General features: G+C 37.1%; 1 protein-coding gene across 1 annotated transcript in view; it reads left to right on the forward strand.

Moving 5' to 3' along the window:
• The first annotated feature begins 3,697 nt into the window (after positions 1 to 3,697).
• NRG3 (neuregulin 3) overlaps positions 3,698 to 21,045 on the forward strand; it is a 675,183-nt gene continuing 657,835 nt past the window's right edge. Inside the window, exon 1 of the mRNA XM_090279417.1 lies at positions 3,698 to 3,740. Within this exon, the coding sequence (XP_090135543.1) occupies positions 3,698 to 3,740 (43 nt within the window). The remainder of the gene's footprint in view (positions 3,741 to 21,045) is intronic.

Here is a 21,045-nt window from a genome sequence, read left to right on the forward strand (position 1 = left end):
TGGGCAACAGTTTCTTTCTTGTGAACAAAGACCTCATATTCTTATTCATATAAGTCAGTGCTCTAGCGCCAAAGTTAGGAAGAGGGTATTTTCTAGAAGGAGAAGGGTCAGTATCTTCACTGGTATTTTGGATTAGGATTCTATTTAAGTATTATGTAGGTGCCCTTCAGCCACATCCCTCAGTGACTAGGGTAGCATTCTAGACATAGGAGTTGAATCTATGTTTTTTACTGACTGGTTGGCCAATGTCTCTACAATATATGAATGTAGAGGAAAGTGGTTTATAGACCATCACACCTTTGAGCACTCATCAAGATTGCTCAATTTCTGTTTATGTCACCGTGAATATAGGGTTAGGAGCCTGTGACGTGCCTTGGGGTGATTTTCGGAGGCTGCACCATGTTTAATCAATTATTCTCATAGACACCTTCCATAGTGCCTGGCACATCATCACTCAATAAAATCATTTCAGTAAATAAAAAAAATATGACCCATATTCAAGAGCCAATGTCAGAGGAGAATATGTGAGAGCATACTAGAAGTTGATGAGCCAGGAGTCTCAAGTTGAATGTATTTATCCTTGAAGATTGCTTTAGCACTGTGTATTTTTGGAATTCTACAGATTCTGTTATTGGCACTTGTTTATAGTGCTTTTTTGTAACCAATCTATTTTCAGAAATAAAATAAAGTTCAAGTACACTAAAAATTTGAGCCAGTTTCCACACAATTTCTCTGTTGCAAGAAACATATGTGTAAAGCTGGGTGAATGATAAGGCACCTGTATAGATGAAGGCCACACAGTTCCAAAGATGGCTGTTCCAGGAGCATGAAAGTCAATGTCAGCTCTTTCCATTTTCACTAAGGTATTTTTAGAGTGGCTTCTTTTCTGCTTGGCTAATGTCAGGGTGCTACTTTATTGAGGATCCGAACTCTACTAAAAAACGAGCTTTTTTTCAAAATATAGAATAATTCCTATAAAAGATAAATTTATATTATTTCTATATGCATCATCTTTTTTAATACAAATGTCACCTTTTCTGGGAATTTAATTAATTAACATTTATTGCATTTTTTGTGTGTCTGTATGTCAGTCATCTGCAATAAAAGTAAATGATTGCTTAGACTTTTTAAAAATAAGAATGACTTAAATTACATTTTCGGGGCATAATATTAGCTGTGGACAGATTGAAAGAGAAGATGTCCTGAACAAAAAGTGGAGAGTGTAAGTACATATTGCTAGAGGAAAGGCAAGGCCATTTTTAGATCTCTTGTCCTATCATGAGTGATTCTAAAGAATGAGACTAAATTTAATGACCACATAGAATAATCTGTCTTACTACTTCACAGTAACCCCTTAGGCATGACATTTCTGGTTCTAAGATCAAATGTCTAATGTGCTTTCACCTTGACAATGATACTTAGATCCTCTTTCAAATCTTTCATTACATGTCGCAAGGTAAAATAGACTTCTGGCAGCCAAGACTGATGGCTATGGAAACCTCACTGTGGGCAACCCACTGTAGGAAGCTGGAGATCTTTGCTCTTGGCTTCTGACCTCATCTGACCTGGGCTATACAGCTTTGGCCTCACCACCAGCTTTGTTGTACCAAACCACACCTGGCCTCTGGAGTCTGCCTGAGGCGCAATCCTAACTGTCCCTTCATTCTTCCTCCCACTTTCCTGTTGACATTTCTTTACAGATATGAAAAATTTTAGTTATAATTATTTTCCACATATGTGGTTTTTTTCCTAAATATGAGTCTGTTGTGAGCAACACTTTGGCAGGGAAGAGCAACAGGGGAAAAATGGTACAACTGTAATAGAACAACTTAAAAAAAAAAAAAAAAAAAGAAAGCTCAGATCTGACACTAGTCTTTAAAGATAGTACTTTCCTGGACTCACATATTTTATATTTTATTTCATAAGAGTAAGTAATACCTGTAAAGGAAAATTTGAAAATTCTGAAAAAGAAATTGGAAGAGAAGGGTCATGTATGATTATGTTTAGTTATACAACTTTTACACTATTGTTACTATTTTGCTATATTTTTCAGTCATGTCTGGCATATATACCTTAAGTTTTCATGGTTATGTTTACATAATAAAAGATATTTAAATTTTTACTTATCTAAAATTATATTATTATAATCAGGATAACAGATACTTTATATACATCACTTTTAATAACTGCAAAAAATCTTACTATGTGACTTCAGTATAACTTATTTAACCACTGTATTATTGGAAATGTGTATGGTTTTAATGCTTCCATTTATATAAATAATAAGACAATGCATTTCTTTGGACAAATATTTGTTTCACATTTAGGATAGTTTTCTTTAGGAAAATTCTATGTAGCATTACTGGGTCAAAAATATGAAACATTTTAGCCTTTTGATAATCAATATTTTTCTAATCTGTTGTCCTGGCAATAGATTCTAGACTGCAGTTGCCGGTTTATCCATCTGGCTTCCTAAGCAGTCAATGTAAATTATACCAACTTAACATCTGAAATTTAATACACAGTAGAAGTTTTAACATAATGTATATATTTCTATTAAGATGGCATTGCTGATGTCCTTCATTGGATATAATTGAGTAAATGATTCTGTTGCCCACTCTTCCACTTAACATCCTGGCTCTGGTCATACATAGGCACAAACCTGTGTTTTATAGCAAATAACATTCCAAAGTTGTCTTTGTTGTTTCTTAGCTTTTGTATTTACTGCAGAGTAATCTCATTATCTGCAATGAGCAGACTTGTACAACAGAATCTGAATCAACTGTATCCTTATGGCTCTAAAATTGGGCCCACTTCTATTTATTTCTGTCCTAGGGATGTAACTCTTCCCAAGAGCAGGCATGGCAACACCCCTGCTGCTGCAGCCTGTATCCAGGAATACCTGATGGTATGGTCACGCTCTGTTCATGCTTTGGTTTCCTTTCATTTGTCCTCTTTTTTCTTCCTTCTTTTGACTTGGCACTTGTGCAAGTAGAAGTAATTTTATAGCCTCCCTAAGCTTTTCCTAAAAAAAGAACCATTTCCAGGTTGGATACTATTTTTTACCGTATCTGAATTGTGTGAAAGGCTTTGAATATCTGTAACTTTCTAGACCACACTGTTAACATTCTCCTATGCTGTAGACCCATGGATTTGATTTTAACTTAGCGTTTCTTACTCTATGCTACTGTGGAACTGAAATTTCAGTAGGATTCAGGGTCAGAGGGTACCATGGTCAAGTAAGCTGTGAAATGTGCTTTCTTAATTCTCCTCTTTAAGATTTGTATTCACGTTGCCATCTATGAAAGGTTGGAGACATAAGAAAGAAAGAAAATGTTTTAACTTGGTCATTCTACACCAAAGACCTATTTATTTTTTTTATTCTTAATTTTATAGCTATACCTGTTATTTTTTGCTTAGAACCTTTTTTTTTAAAGCTGCTTTCAGCATTCAGTCTATTTATGGAAGTGGCTAAAAATAAATGCTTTCCATGATTGCTGATAGGATGTGCACAGATTGCTGTTCAGCACTATCAGAACCCCTTGAGCATTTAGACAATAGAATCTCCATTCAGTACTGACTGGCTGCAGTGCAAAGGGAGTACCTGGACACAGGGAGGGTGCATGAGCAGGAACAAATAGGACTGGCCTGTGAACTTCATGCTGCTTCACTGGCAGAGACCCAGTGAGTACCGAAGATGGAGAAATCCATGAGCTTCTTGGGCAACTCTGTGCCCACTGGTAAGAATGCTTGAAATTTGGTTTATCAAACAATGTTTGTATAAAGTTGCCTGTCACCTAAAGGGAATCATAAGGATGCTTTAAATACTAGAGAGGGATCATTGATTTCTTTAGAGTCATGGGCAACTGTTTTGATGTGAAATAAAATTTTATTTGGATGTCAAGTGAATCAGATTTTACAGCTCTAATTTTTTACGAAGACACTATATGTCAGTGTGTTTGGTACATGCTGTGTTTGAGCCTGGAAGCCTGTGCCTTGCATTTGCGTAACATTGTGACACAACCACCTGCCCATCAAGTGCCACAAGGAACAATGAGACTGGGGAGCCAACAGTTCTCTTCTGCCATCGTGGATTCTTCCTCGCAGTTTAAACCCAAGGATGATTTCTAACCAGCTAACATCTGGAAGAGACTTTAATGGCTATCTAGTGCAGCCCTCTGCCCAGTGGAAAAAAATCCCTCCTAACACCCATGATTAGTGGCCAGTCCAATCTACGTTTGCATACCTCCATGATGGGCACAGGAATCCACAACATTACAAGGTGGCCCAAGGTTTTATTTTAAATCACATTAAGGCTTTGTAGAATTTTTCCTTTGCTGGATAAGCAAAAAAAGGCAGATTCCAGCTTCTTTATCTCTAAACTGACAATCGTTACTTTTCTTATCTTTGATGGCTCTGATGTGATCAATTTGTGATATTTTGATCTTGGATGCTTGGGAAGGCCATATATAAAAAAAAGAAACTGACTTTGTGATTTAACAAGATCTGCCAAAATCTAATTTCTTGATGAAATTTTAAATTCGAAAGATGTATACATCTTCCCAAGAAATTAAATTAGGTATATATAGTACAATATCGTTAACCTAACAGCAAAAACAAAAGAATATTACTATCCTTATACTGTATAGGGAACCATGCAGAAAGGATCAACAATCAGGTTCTTTAACATAATTTTTTATTGTTTCAAAATTCTACTTGCATACAGAAAATTGTTTACACAGAAGCTTTAAGTTTTTATAGTAAAGTGTAATGGGAAGAATATACTCAGACATGCTTATTGATCAAGACATATTCCTGCCTTTACAGCTACATGGGGGAGAAAAGATGAGTGAATCATGGCCCCTGTCCTGAAGGAGCTCACAGTCTCCCTGGTGGGATGCAGGAATGACAAACACCCACAGAAATAGCTGGCAGGCAAGACGGAGAATGATCATTGTTATAATAAAGGTAGCAGCCGGATACTGAGGGAGCATGGAGGAGCCCAAGGTTAATGCCAGGTGGGAGAATTGGGGGAAAAGCACACAATTGAACTGACTCTGGGTTGTGCATGGGAAAATGGATGGGATTTCAAAAGGCAGAGCTCAGTAGAGGAGTAATTCAACCAGGACTCATTTGCCTAGAACATCTTGTTACAGAAACAGGGGAGTCCAAAAACAAACCCCAGAGTTTGCAGCTGGGAGGTAGGAAAAAGGAAGCAGCTTTCAGGATGCCTTTGCATGCCTGGGGCTAGTGGCTGGAAACTTTGTTCACAAAGATCCGCTTTGGAACTTCCAAGGCTCAGGAAGATGGCAGGGGTCTTGGACTGTGGGATGGTACGGAAGGAGCCTACAGAGCCTGCGTAGGGTTCTGTGAATGGTCAGAACTGTTTGTAACACCCACTGCGTCAGAGGACACAGTCAGGGATATATAAGCAGCTGCGGACATTTTAGCTCGTGGGCGGGCTCCCTCCATGTGGCTTGGAGGAGGGGGTCTCCAGGCTGCTTTAAGGGAGGCCTCGGGGCAGCTTTAAGAAGAGGCTCTCGCCATGCAGTTTGCAGGAAGAAGGCAGTTTACAAGGAGGCTGAGAATCCAGACGGTTCTGCATTGAGAGCTGGAGGGCACCATAGCACAGAAAGGACCTCCCCAATCAGAACTGAGTGATTGGCAGCTGCTGGTAAAGCTGAACTGTGCCTAGGAAGTAGGGAAATGGTGTTTCTGACTTTCCTAAGATTGTCCAGGTCTGGGAGGAGGAGGCAGAACTATGTGCAAATAAACAATTCTTTTTTTTTTCACTAAACTCTGGTATTGAGAGTTATAATTCTGGCGGCGGGCAATCGGGCCCCTAACTAAACAGCCCATGGGTTCTGTTTTAATTGGAGCAGCCCAGGGGTTCTGTTACAATCTCTCAGTGTGCAAAGTGGGAGTGTTCCAACCTCTGTATTCAACATTCCCCAAGAACATTTTAATTTGTACCGTGTCTGACTACTGTACACAGAGCTAGGGTTTGGGGGATTTGTGAGCTGATTTTGTCCATGGGACAGTTTTAAATAAATATAACTTAGCAATTTGAGTTCCTGGGATTGTCTCATACCTTCTCATAATATATACCGGTTGGTCCTCCTGGTTCTTACTTACCCCCTACATTGATTTTTAGTTTGAGGTGTGGCCTTTTTCTGTCTCTCCTTTCCCTTTGTGGAACAATACCTTGCCCAAGACAGGCATGGCAAAAAGAAAAACCACACCCTTTTAGATAGCTCCAATCCTGCCTTGCTGATGACACTAGAAGCAAAAGGGAAAGGAAGAATAGCTCTTTTAATCTGGTGAGTACAAACAAGTGTTTCTTAGTGACTAGATGTATAAATAAAGGCAATGGTTTCCCATATGGACTTTCTCAGCAGTAATTAATATTTATTATTTTTTCCCCAAGGCATGGGAGAAGTACAAGCCTTGTATCAGGACTTGCCATTTCAAAGTTCACAGTTTGGTGAAGGAGAGAGAAACATGTAAACTAGCATTTACAGTAGAGTGCAATAAGGGCTATGACAGAGGCAATGTGAAATGCTGTCTTTTTCAGGGCAGATGAGAGAGGCTACAAATAATAGCTCAAGAAGCTGATGCCTGAGTCAAGCAAGAATTGAGGAGGGAGTAAAGGAAGAAAGCTTTAAAAAATAATTATGGGTATTTGGTGAGTGATTTTGTAAAGAAAATAGCACTTCATTTAATTTAATTAAGTCCATTTTTTAGTTAATTATACTAAATGACCTTGGTTGGGGATGTATAAGTGTTTGATACACACTTAATATGAGATGGACATGAATCACACTGATACATAAGTGTGTGCTGCAACAAAGAGACACAGGTGTATGTATTTGAGTAGTGATATGCATCCAATATTACTAGGTCTGGAAATTTTTCAGTTGTCTAATGAAATAATATGAATTTCTAATAAAACTCAAAAATTAATGCAGGCTTATTTTATGTTAAGGTATACATTTTGAAAGAATACTACCAATGACTCCAACAAAAAAAGATGATACCACAGCTCCAAGGAAGAGCCAACTTGAATGGAACATACATTGTGTTTTTTATGCATTAGTTTATTCAATCCTCACAAAAACTTAGCTGTTGGCTACCTGCTCACATTTTGTATTTTATAGCTTCCCTCTGAGCTGAATTTCAGTTTTGTTCTAATAATCAGTCCAGTCTCTGCCAAGACATGTGATACAATTCTATGCAAGCTTATGTCTTGATGAGAGGCATAAAATAATGGCAGCTACCTGTCAAGTGGGATCCTAGCCTAAGGATAAAGCCAGTGATGGCTGACAATGATTCCTGGGTCCTTAATGATCCATTAACCCACTGAATTAGACAACCTAGCAACCACCTCTTGTTAAATGAGGCAATGCCATTTTTCTTGTGAGTTAAGCCATTTTGAGTTGAATTTTTGTACTCTCAGCCAAAATCACTCTAATTGACAGGCCATCTAATTACCCCCATTTTACAGATATGGAAACTGAGGGTCAAAGAAGTTAAGTAACCTATCCAAGATCATGCATTTAGTTAAATATCATAACTGGGATCAAATTTAAGTCTGTCTTACTCCAAAACCTAGTACATAGTGTTTGGCTATGTATCTCCTGCATATGTACATTTATTTGAAATATGTAACACCAAAACACTTATATCAATGCCAAGCATTTCTAATAGTTTAAATATATCAAATATATAATTTGTGAGCAGACCACTGTCTCCAATCTTTTATTTCAAAAGTTGGCTAATTTCCTCTTGTCAAGGGCCAGATAGTAAATATTTTGGGCTTTGTGGGCCTTATGGTCTCTGTTACAACTACTTAAGTAATTGTAGTTCAAAGGCAGCCACAGGCAATGCACAAACAAATGAACTTGACTATGTTCCAATATAATTTTATTTACAAAACAGGTTGCAGTTCAGAATTGGTCCATGGATCTCAGTTTCCTGACCCCTGTTCTCTATTAACTAAATCTGGTTTTTGGTTAAGGCTCACAACTAGGATATCTAAAAGTGGATGTTTCATAGGTATGTACAAGAAAAAGTCATACCAGAAGAAGAGTAGAGGAGGCATGGATTCCCAGTGTGGGAAGGATGGAGAATTTTTTCCCTTTGCCAGAGCTTATGGTGTCAAAGAGGATGGTTTTGATCGTACTTTGGAGTGCCAAATGGGAAACAGCTTATGCTAAATGGGTAAAGAGAAGGAGATCACAGAACTTTCTCCATTAGAGAAGTAAGATATGGAGGATGACTAGCCTTAATTGAAATTTTTGTTAAAAATTCCAAATTGTCTTTGTACTACTTTCAAAACCCACCATTTTCTCTAATACTTAAATTATTGAATTATCCACAAACATTTTAATACATAGCAACACTTTCTGCAAATGGAGAGATACAGGCCAGAAATAAACACATGATTATAGCCGTTTGATTTCAACTTTAATTGCTTTCCAACAGGCACAGAGAATGGACCAATTCTTTCGAAACAATATTTGCCCTGAAACAGAGGTCTGGGAGTAAAGTTTAGTCAATAATGCAAGGAACTTTGAGGAAGTACATTATAGGTTTTTCTTCTATTTTCTCAAATAGTTTAAATGTGTGTACACTTTCTTTCAAAGGCACAGCATGAAATCTGTGAATTTTAACCTAAAGTATTAAATCTAAATATTGAACCATTTTTGTCTCTTTTTATATATTAATAAACTGAAAATATAAAAGAGTATATAGAAAACCAAGGTTGAAAGACAAGAAAGTTTTCATGCCTCCCACCCTCTGGCAACACCTGATCTACATTATATCTGTGTGGATTTGCCTGTTTTAGTCATTTCATATAAATGGAATTATACAATATCCTTATCTCTAGCTTCTTTCACTCAGCATAACACTTTGAAGGTTTATTCTGCTGTAGCATGTATTGGTTCTTTATTACTTTTATTGGTGAATAATATTCCATTGTCTGGATATAGCACATTTTTATCCATTCATCACTTGATGCTTCCATTTTTTTTTGGCTCTGAATAATGCTTTAATGAGAATTCATGTACAAATATGAACATTTGTTTGGCATGGACATTTGTTCTCAGTTCTTGTGGGTATACACCAAGGTGTGGGATTGCCGATTTATATGATAACTCTGTTTAACATTTTGAGGAATTACCATACTGATTTACAAGCAGCTACATAGTTTATTTTTTCCCACTTTCTCCACATTCTTATTGTCAAAACTTGTTATTGTCCATACTAGTTGGTATGAGGTGGTATTTCACTGTGGTTTTGATTTTTATTTCCATAATGACTAATAATATTGAACATCTTTATATTGACTATATTATATACATACAAATATATATATATATTCTTTGAAAAAATTTTGTAACTGAATGGAAAGTTTTGAAGGATAAAATATACTACCTAAAGCAAGTATTTACTAGAAACCAATATCACACTGAGCCCTTTAAACTCTTATAAAAGTGAAAAAGTAATAGTACAATAAACTTTTATAAATAAAATTCAGAAAAATTCAGAACTTGCTGAAAAAGCAGGTGGACATGATTGAGCCAAGGGTCAAATGTTTTCTACATTTCCAAAGATTAATAAGACAATTATGATTGAAGGAAACATAAGTACTTTTCTTCTCTGGCAAAAGATGAAAACATAAACAAAATAGTTTGAGGAGTAATGCAAAAAAATCTCAATTCTTTTGCTGAGATCAATGTGGTGGTAGAGTTGAGGTCGGTGAACTTGTGACATCACATTTCTGGTGATCGGTGGGTGCAGCCCAGTTTTTATTAATCTAGACTATTTACTTGCAAATAGGAAATCCTTGAGCTGCCTTATAAGGAATATCTATATATTTGTAATTCTCTATAACCACATCTACTCTCCAAAGAAGTGCCAAGAATTCAGCAATCTCTGGGTGTTAGCAATACATTTGCTACTCACTACCCTGCTTAGCATTTAGCAGGGAGGCCCAGGGACCTGACAGTCTCACAGGCTTGCTCCTGGGAGGCAACCACATGCCTCATGATCTCTGAACTGAGTTGCTCACTTCTACCCCAGGAACTAGCACAGTACTCACCACTCTAATAGTTGGCACTATGTGATAAATTGTTAAATAAATAAATGATTTTAATTGGCATCATACAGAGAAATTGCAGAACTTGACACTGAGTTGAATGCATCATTAAATATGTTAACTAATTTAGGAAAAGGTAAAGAAGGGAAAAAAGTGCTTGGGTGTCCAGCACTATATGGTCTACTATTAACCATTGTCTCCTTTTCTCATTTTAGGCTTCTTGAAACCTTGTGAATAGTATATTTTCATATATTTAATTTACTCATGGTCAAAATGCCAATAAGTAGCAAAATTGCATGCAAACCCAGTTTGCAAAGGTACAATACAAGGCATTAAGTAAGATCTTTTGGCTTAGGAACATGTTATTCCACACACTGAGGCTAAAGCAGAGTCCTAATGTGGTACATAGAAACGAGCCTTGCCCCTTCTATTTGGGAGGAGCCCCACACTGTTACTAAGAAGATGAGCAGGAAAGCAGAGGATGAAACTATTTAAGAAAGTGAAATGAATTATGTATAGGATTTTTTATGTGAGGAGGTTTGGGGAATGAGGTAATTATTTTCTCTAATTGCATATCCCTCTGACCTGGAGGTTGTCAAAATGATAAATGACTTAGTGAATGAAGAAATGGTCTGTTTTGAACAAATGTACCATTTTAGATGTTATAACTGCATTATTGATTTCCTGTATTTTTAGTTAGCAGTTTTTTGTCATTTTTTGAAAAGTTTGGATATGTTGGAAGTTCAACTGCCTTAAGTTTCCGAGGACTCTTTTGACTTCCATGTATTTCTGATGTCCCTTCAGGTCTTCTTGGTCCTGATACTTGGGTTACATGAGTGCATTTTCTCTCCTCCTTGTATGAATTCACTGCCATGCTTTCTAGGAAGTTGTACCTCTTCCACCTGATCCAGCATTTCCTTTTCTCCTCTTGTGAGTCTTGCATTATGCTAGCTAAAGTAGGGGCTGGAGATACATAGTCCTTGTACTTGAACAAATATCTGCTAGACTTGTACAATACTTTATTATAATTTTCATAATTTTTGCAGCCAGCCAGAGTGAGCACTTCTTAAAGTCTCTTTGAAAGTTTCTTTGCAACACTTCTCTTGATTGATTTTTTTCCCCTATACCCAGAATTATAGATAAGATACTAAGAGACAGAAGGGGTGGCTGGGGGTGGGAGTCAGCATTGAGGGCATTCTGTTATGTGAACCAAGTCAGACAGAAGGATAAATACTGTCTGATGTCACTTACATGTGGAATCTAAAAAAGCCCAACTCACAGATACAGAGAGTAGAATGGTGGTTAATCTCAGTCTCTCAAAGAATCCCAATAAATCATACAACAGAAGTAAAAACATGTTTTGTATGGAAAGACAGCATTTAGATAAATCTGGTTTCTACTTCAACCCTCTCCAAGCCCTTCTTACACAGAAATGAATGTGAAGCCACTAACTGTCAGGGCAGCATTGCTCTGAGAAATCACCCAGAGACCACTGTGGGGTTTATTGAGGCAAAAGGGGGAGGGGAGAGAGGCAGCTCCCGACCAACTCAAGGGCCTGTTGGAGCAAGGGAAATAGGGAACGGGGAATGGGGACTCCTGGTCCTCCTCATGGGCCCATAGGAGTCTCACCTTCACTTCTAAAGGTACCTTTTTTATACTTGTCAACCACACATTTTGGTGAAGGTGAGTTTGCTTATCAGCATATTCAGTAGATCATTTACATCTGATTGCCCCCCCCCCCCAACACACACACACCAGGTTAGTTAACATATCAGGCTAGATTCATTACCATTTCCCCTGGGAATGGTTTCAGTCCATCAACACATCTTTTGGGAACTGCTAAGTCCATCAGCATATCTTTGGGAAGGGCTAAGTCCAGGGCCAGGTTGATTAGCATATACCAAAAGTCCAGTTGTGCATTCTAGCTGCCTCCAAGTTCTGACACTAACCACTGTTAACAAAGCTGCCCTGTCTTTGAACTCTCCTAGAACATTTTTTCTACTTCTACCATGACACTTGACCTCATTACCAGATGCATTAGTGAGGGTTCAAACAAAGGCCCATTTCTTAACATGAAAATGGAGGACCCATATTAAGGAGAAAAATAGGATTTTACATAAGTAAAATGAGTGATGTTCATTTTTATGAAGGAATTTGGTGAATTATGTCAATGTTTAGACATTACTTCAAAGCTATAATAGCATGAAAAGCAAATTTAAAAGTTACAGTCATAGAAATTTTCAGTGTCAAGAACTGCATTTACCTCTTCCCAGTATCTACCTTACACAGTGTTTCATGATGTGCCCAGAAAAAAATGGTGTTGGGTGGATAGGTGAGAATATGAATGGATTGCTAAATGTAATTACTCTTACATTTACTCATAATAGAATGACTAATTGAATTTGTCAGGGAGAGGTTTGAATATAAACACCTTAAAAGAGTGCATGGCTCACTGCAGGTGGAACTGCAGAGTATGCAAGAGTGAAAAATGTTCATTATGGAGTTTTGCTTCTCTGGTTTTTATCCATGCCTTTCCATTTACTAACTGTGAAATCCTAAGACTATTGAATAATCCCTTTGTGTTTCAATTTCTCTTCTGAAAAATGAAGATATTAATATCTGATTAATAGGTTTATTTCAAACATCCATTCATATATGTTAACTTCTAAGGTATCTATTATCCTGAGATTTTCTGGTTTGAATTGTTGAAACTAAAACAGTTAAAGACAAATTTAGACCATGAGGAAGTCTGACACATAGTAGTGTGCTCCATTAATTATAGTCACTGTTAAAATATTGCAATGATTTTATTCTAGTTGATACATAACCACTGCTCAAACACCCCTGAGTAAAGTTTCTCTATGCCACCCACGATGCCCGGCACCATGTTCCCAAACTTCCTCAGTATTAATCTAGAAACTAAAGGGTTAATGTCTGACCCTGGTTGGTAGCTCAGTTGGTTAGAGTATTGTTCCAATACACCAAGTTTGCAAGTCTGAACCCCAGTCAGGACACATACCAGAATCAACCAATAAATGCATAAAGAAGTGAAACAACAAACGATGTCTCTTTCTCTTTCTTACCCTTCCTCTCTCTCTAAAAAAATCAACAATATTTTTAAAGAGTTAACATCTGGCCCCACAGGGGTCCTCCAGGACCCACTCTGGCTATGGACAGGCTTATTCTGATTAGTCCCATTATATTTATACCACTTACTACATATTTGGAATATCAACTCTGCACATTCTTGGCTGGCAAGAAATTTGAATCTGAGAGAAAGTTCTTGAGTAAATAAACATATAAATGTGAATGTAAAAAAATTAAACTGTTTACTTTTAACCTGAAATCCATGAACATAAAAAGTAATGCCAATTACCAGCAGTCAGCCGCAAGTACCTTCACGTAAGCATATTTATGTTTCGTTTATCTCCAGAAACATTACTGATATGGAGCTGCAAGGGGATGTTTACCTCATCATGCTGAAGATATCTGTGTGCCTGAGATGTTGGTATAATCATCACTGTGATAACCATATAATACTTATTCACTCAGAAAGCTGTCATGAAGCTTATACTATGCATTCCACCCTGAGGTAAATTATGAAGACATAGAGGTGGTCTTGCCAGATCCACAGTAACTCATAGTCTAGTTTGGAAAATGTGGGGGAACAGACATGTAAACAGTTAAATTGCAATGCAGAGTTATTGTTACAATGTTAGAGGCAAGAATCCTGAAGTAAATTCAGTTTTCTGCAAGTTAATCTTTAGGTCCCTTTGGGATAACCATGAAGAAAGAGGTGGTAGGCAGACTGGAGTTTAGGGAAACATTTGGACTGGAGGTGTAAATTTGGGAATTATTGGTGTATAGATGATGGCAGGCAGGATCACCCAAAGCAGCTAGTTCTCAGAGTTGAACATGCAGGAGAATTACCTGGAGAGTGCTGGCCTCCCACTTCTTGCTTCAGATACAGGTTGTGATGGGACCCATGAGTTATCATTGCTAATGTATTACCACATAATGCTGATACTGCTGTTCTGAGGACATCACCTGCAGCAACACTCAGCTAGGAATAACTAAAAGTGAAAAAAAAAAAAAAAACCAATAGAAATAAAAATATGACCTATGGAAAGCAGTATAGTGAAGCAAGCTACAAGCTAATGACACAGAGGGATCTGATTAAGATCACCGGGGAGAAGTAAGAGGGCCCATGGGAGGAGTTTGCCAAGGCAATGGAAAGCAGCCTAGAATGGGATTGGCTGAGGAGCTGACTGCCTCCCAAGTCAATGGAAATAAAAAGAGCTCTTTGGCTCAAGTGCTTTCCTGGTTCCTGAACTGGCTCTCTCTCGGGCTCAGGCTCTGGCTCTGGCTCTGGCTCTCAAGCTCACTCTCAGGCTCTTCTTCTTTGAGGATATCTGAGTGATGGTGCTGCAGCTTGCCTGCATTTCCCAATGGACGGTAATTTGCATGGGAAGGACCTCTAGACACAGCCTAGGATCGGGCTGGCCTGGCAGAGGGTGACAGGTTTATTATGTGAATGTTCTAGAGGGAACAGTTTCTGAGGCAGAAGCCTGTCATTCTTAAGGAATTGTGTAACTTTTACATATTACGTTGTTTAATTTGTAAACTAAGCCTATAGAAACTAACAGGGAAAAGGTAGGGGAATCCAGGTGTTAAGAGTTTAGCCTTAATTGATAGGCTTAAGTAATTAAAGTTGCGACTTGATAGGCTTAAGGGACTGCTTTTGAATAAAGACTCCTTTCCTTTATCACCAGACTTTTGCCGCTGGAATTTTACATAAAGAGTGCTGGCAGGCAGCCAGACCCCAACTTGCTGTTTGATTATACTGAGTCATGTGACCTTGTGCGAATGATGACAATCTGTGAGACTCAATTTCTCCATTTAAAAAAAATACGGATAATAGCATAAATAGTAGCACAAATTCATAAGGTTATTTTAATACCAAAAATAGCATAGGAAATGCTTAGCACAGTGCTGAGTATAGATTAGGAGTTATTTGAAGACCAGTTCTTAAGTAATTGGCTTTTAAATATAAATTAGAGGAAGCTAAGGTGATAAAAACCGAAAAGCAAGGGGGAAAATCAAGACTGTGTGATAATGCAAGAACCAAAGAGAGGTTTTTCATGAAGGCAGGAGTGGCTGAGTAATTTCTTCTGGCAGTTCAAACACAATGGGCAAAAATATTTAAATGTTGATCAGAGTTAGAGATATTACCATAGACTGGAACATTTCAGTAGAGTGATGTGGGGAGCAGGAATGGTGTCTGTAAGGCATATAGCATGAGCCTACCCCAAGCCTAGAGTTCCAGTGACAGAGCTGCTATAATAAGTATTACAGCTGAAAGCAGTTTGCATAGGCCTGTGAGTGTGTGTGCTCACAGGTAGAAGGAAATATATTCAGCATTAGGATAAAATGGAGTTCTTAAATAAATGCAGTTCTGCTGAACAATCTGTGTTTTGTGAAGGTCTATTTAAGCTGGAGCAGAGTTTTTAAAAACAAGATTTAAAATGGAAAGGTGGCAGGTAGGTCATGTAAATTTAACAAGAGTCCTTTCCACATTTGCTGCGAGAATTGGTAGCGCTGGGACGCATGAGGAACTGTCACTCCTCACAGCAGCCCCACAACTCAATTGAACTTTTAAATTCCTTGCCCAACATTCCTCATTTCTCCCATGCCAGCAAAGTGAACAATTGTCTGATCTCTGGCAGCAGGGAGAAAGCTATCTTTGCCTCTCGCCAGCTGAGAAATGGTTTGTTTCCCTTTCAAACACCGCTGCATTCTTCTTGCAGTTTTCCTTGACCATTAAATATTTTATAACTGAGTTACACACCAGTGCTCCTTCCTGGGTACCCGATAAGTGGTGGATTCAATAGGGGATTTTAATGTGTTGCAATAGGTTTCACTTGCACTGCTCCCGCAGATGACACTGCTGGAATCAACGACCATATTTAAATGGCTTCTAGCATGTAAAGGCATTTTTCTAATCCTAACAGCTTTTCACTGTATCACCAGATTCTTAACTTTTCTTGGAGAATTGTCATGTGATTAATTCAGTGGGAGATGGATAAAAAACTACTTATGAATCTGACATTTGCGAGCCAGGAGTGTGGAGAATGTATTTAGGGTCTATGCTCTTCTTTATTTTCCTTCTTTAGATGTTTTCCCTCTTTGTAGCTAGATTTCCTTTTTCTGTGTCAATTAAATCATTCCCATTCAATACCTAGCTCCAATGCCAGCCCTTTGGGAAGCCATCGGAGACAACTAAGGCCTACATTAAGCTCTACCTTTCTTTGACTATCTACTGCAATTATTATCTGTAATCATCCATTTAGCACTCCTGTTCCTGAAACAAAATCTTGCTCCCATAGTATGCAGCATGGTGCCGGCAACATAGAAAACCCCAGTAAGTAATATTCAGTTTCAACTCAATACTTAAAGGGTAAAAACAGCTATTGTTTTAATCCATAAGTAAATTAACTTTCACTGCAAAACCTGCAGGGATTTTGTCTTCCAGACTTACATTTTCTTCCCAATTTGCCTTTAATGAACAAAGCACCACCACTTCCCACTGTGTGTTTAATTACTGTACTGATTGCTTAATATGTATGCTACGTGATGTGGAAAAAAATACAAAACTTAAGAGCAAAGCAGTCTTTCTGACCTCCCTGGGGGATAGAGACCAAAACCCATAAAAATATAAGAAAACATATTTAAGTCTTCATGTCACTAGTGTCAGGTAGGTCTAGATAATTTCATAGCCCCTGTGGTCCCAAGTGAGTGGACAATATATCTCATGCCAGAAACACCACTTCCTTGACCTGAAACCTTGACCTTCGGTTGTGTACTTGGAAGACCCTTCCTTAGCACTATCTTTGTTCTTTTTAAGCCTAATATTCCTTTATGTTTCAGGACCTATCTTTTAGAAAAATTCTTCCCATACATGTATTTTTTTTCTCTTTTCTTCCCTGTCATCCTGTAGAGACATTGTTTGCTTCTCTCATAAAACTTTATACAGTTTACCTAACTTGCTTTTGGGGCTTTCTCATGTCCTGAGTTCTAAACATATATTATTCATTTCCCAGTTTTTATTGTTTAAAATAGGGTTTTTGTTTTATGATGATAACAAAAGCATGCATACTTTTCAATACATAACTTTTAGAAAATGCTTATGTATAAAAAGATCATCATTATATAGGCATCTCTTGTGTCCACCTCTGTGTCAGGACATCCATAAGACAGTGGATCAGAGCTGAAGATCTGTTCTGTCCCTCAACTCATGGTCTAGTAGAATGGTAGAGTCAGGGGTCGACAGGCAGAGAGAATGCTGTCTAATAATGAAGCATTCTGGAATAAGGGAGAGCCTTGAAAAACAAATGGGAATTCATGGGAATATTAGGCCTCTCCTGCTTTACCTACCTGGATGTTCATACATATAATTTTTAAGGATAATAAAGAGCTCTATAACAAATATATTTACCAAATTACTTTCCTAGAACAAGAGGTGGTTTTCGAATTTTAAATATTTGACAAATTATTACCATATATTTTAGATAGCCAGTGTATTAGAATTTCTTAAGTATGCTGCAATTTTTAAAATTATAGACAGGTTCCGAAAATGTTGGTTGAGAGTTCTGTATCTGATTATAAGGCACTCCAAGGTTTTTTAAAGGCATAAAATTCACAACTTGGAGTTAGATCTTATCCATTATCTCATTCTCACAAATGACCCATGTTTCCCCTTCAGAACCAAATACACAGCTGGATGTATTAGAATGCACAGTGTCTCCTGATGGCACAGAAAAAAAAAATAAAGAATTGCACCTCATTTTATTTTACCTCACTTTTTATTTATGTTCTAGGTTATGTGCTTGTAATATATCTTATATGTTAAATATTAAACAAATATATACATGTATGCACTTACAAGAAGATATAAGAATAGTGGAAGGTGTCATCCAAAATTATTACTGTCTCTGTTGGGCTACGTTTGGTTGTAAGAGAAAATCTAACAGTGATTTAGATAAAATACTTTTATGTTGTTTTTCAAGTGTGTAGATAGATGGTCTTAGAGTTGGTAGAGCAGCCTTGTAATTTTATTAAGAAATGTTTCTATCTTTCCATCCATATATTTGGCATGTTGCCATACAAGTATAAAAATTTCCCTCATGGTGGATTTTATTTACCTTGCCTTATGTCTGTGATTTTAGGTTAGTAGTGCTATATGGGTACCATATGGTGAAATGCTCAGGTGAATTCTGAGATTTCAAATTTATTTGTATTGCAGTTTATTTACCTAAGGAAAGAGTAAGCCCAATATTCCATTATTTATTATATTGTTATTAAACTAATAATGTAATTTTCTTTTAATACAACCAAGTTATTGTGAAAGATAAGCAGGTGCATTTAAATTAATTTTGAGATTCCCTAAGCTATGGAAATAGAAAAACTGAGCACATGTTAAGCCTGACAATCTGTACTCTCCGAACTTGGATGATTGCAGAGACATTTACTTGGATATCTGGTCCTCTGATAGATGATAATATGACGGGGAAAGTAGTGGATAGAATGGGGAGGTAACCACTGGAGATAGTAGTTGTCAGATGAAACTAATTGATTGTAATTGCTTTGCCATTGTATTGCTCTTTGAGCCTGTAGCTTGTCAAAACCACTGATCATAAAAGAAGAATCTCACTTGTTATGGTGTAGGTTATGTTAATGAAAAGCTGTTCTTAGAGGTATGATCAGTGAATATCAATAAATGGATAATAAGAAATTAAAGGATAACTTAACTAACTTGATCATAAGTTATATACTTCAGCAGCCAGAGTAGCAGTCAACTGTGTGGTGTTTCATATTGAATATTTTGCTTGGAGCTCTTGAATGTTAAATATTTCCCATAGAAAGAGAGATTAATTATGTGTAACTATTTATTGCATACTTTCTTGAATAACAAACCTTCCCTATGAGATCTCTTGGAAAACAGAAAATGTGTCTGTTTTACAGGGCCTTCATTTTTTGATGAAACTTTAACAGGCAGGTATTTTGAAGTGAAAAAAAAAGAAGTTCCCATTGTATCATCAAGAAATAACAATAGAAGTGGATTTTTTAATGCTCACAGAATATTAGTAGTACATGAGTAAGCATCTGTTTGAATCTGAAGGCAATGTTTGCTTTTGCAATATTCATTAATGTTAAAATGAGTATACTAAAATGATAACATTAATGTGAAATTGTATTTAACATTTTGTTGTAGGATATGCATTAACTTTCATATGATTATAATGTCTTTAATGACCATATTTTTCGTAATGGCATTTAAAGTATTGGTGATATTAGAGTGATCATACTTATTGAAAATGATTTTACTGAACACCAATTCTGATTAAGGCTCAACTTCTGTCTGGCCTCAAGGAAGTTACAGACTAAAGAAACAAATAAATGAGAACAAATGGTTACTTGCAGCATTAAATGCAATGATACAAGCAGTAAAAGGTGTTGGAGGGACACAAGGGGAAGATAATAGAAGCTTTGAAGGATTTCTGGGTGCCTTCCAACAAGGAAAAAGATGGTCCAGGAAAAAGGAGCAGTGTGACAGTTTCTGGTATTTGGGGAGATAAAGTAAGAGTTAAAAAATAAGTTGTGTGTGCTAGGGTACAAGAAGATGAGATTAGACAGGCAAAATTCCACACGGCCTATGTTCTTCTTTGCTCTACTGAGGAATTTTGAGTTATTCATATGGGAATGGGGCCCACTGAAGAGTATTTAATGTTGAAAGGATATGAGTGAATTTCCTTTTAGGACAATCCCTGTCCTCTCATTTTGGATGATGATCAGGAGCAGGCTCATTGTCACCTCCAGTTAGTAAGCAGGTACAACAGCCTGTGTTGTTAAACATTATTATTAATATAGACCCATGAAAAGGAAATTAAAAGAGATTATGTCTGAATCATTTATTTATCTTTGACTTTTAAATATGTTATTTCCTGAATATCACAGTGGAATTGGTGCTAATACTTTAGTAGCTTAAAACTCTGACACTAGAATGTCTACATGTAATTTTAGCATCTGTGTGTAGCAGACAGCACATAGTTATGGTTAGATTTGTGTTTGGGAAGTAGATGTAGATATATAGCTTAACTGAAAAAAATGTAAGTAATTATGATTTTAAAATGCATGTTTGTGATAATGCTAAAAATGACAATAATTTGGTCTTGTTAAATAATTACCAGAAAATAATTTCACATAGATATTCTGTTTTAAATTTGGAACACTTGCATTTTAATTATCTTACAAAAGAAGAATAAGGGAATAATTGGCTTGGCTATTACCCAATTATAGCTGTAACTAAAAAGCAAACATAAACAAGCAAATTAAACCCTCAGCAACGGACATTGGTTTCCACAAACATCACAATACACGTTGATCAGATGTTTAGTGACATTTGGCAACATTAAATGGAAGGGGATGTTGTTTCACTCCCTCATACAGCATGTTTGGTAAAACTGAAATTAATGAAAGCAGATCTGACTGCAGGATCTTTCAGCTTATACTGTTTATCCTCAGATGAGGCTTGTCTAGACTGATTTCAATTGTTAAAATCTAGTGAAGAAATAAGGCAATTGAACACAGTGATTGTCTTAGTCCGGATTGCTATAACATAGACTAGGTTACTTACAATAAACAACAGAAATGTATTTTTCACAGTCCTGGAGGCTGGGAAGTCCAAAATCAAGGTGCCTGCAGATTCGGTGTCTGATGAGGTCTCCCTGTTCCATAAAAGGCTGTCTTCTTCCTGTGTCTTCACATGACTGGAATGGGCAAGGCAGATCTCTGGGATCTATTTTCTAAGAATACTAATCCCATTCATGACCTAATCACCTCCTAATACCATTACTCTGGGAATTAGGTTTCAACATATGCAGTTG

Source organism: Furipterus horrens, unplaced genomic scaffold, assembly GCF_987537825.1.
Source record: "Furipterus horrens unplaced genomic scaffold, mFurHor1.1.pri manual_scaffold_5, whole genome shotgun sequence".
In the NCBI taxonomy this organism is placed as follows: Eukaryota; Metazoa; Chordata; class Mammalia; order Chiroptera; family Furipteridae; genus Furipterus; species Furipterus horrens.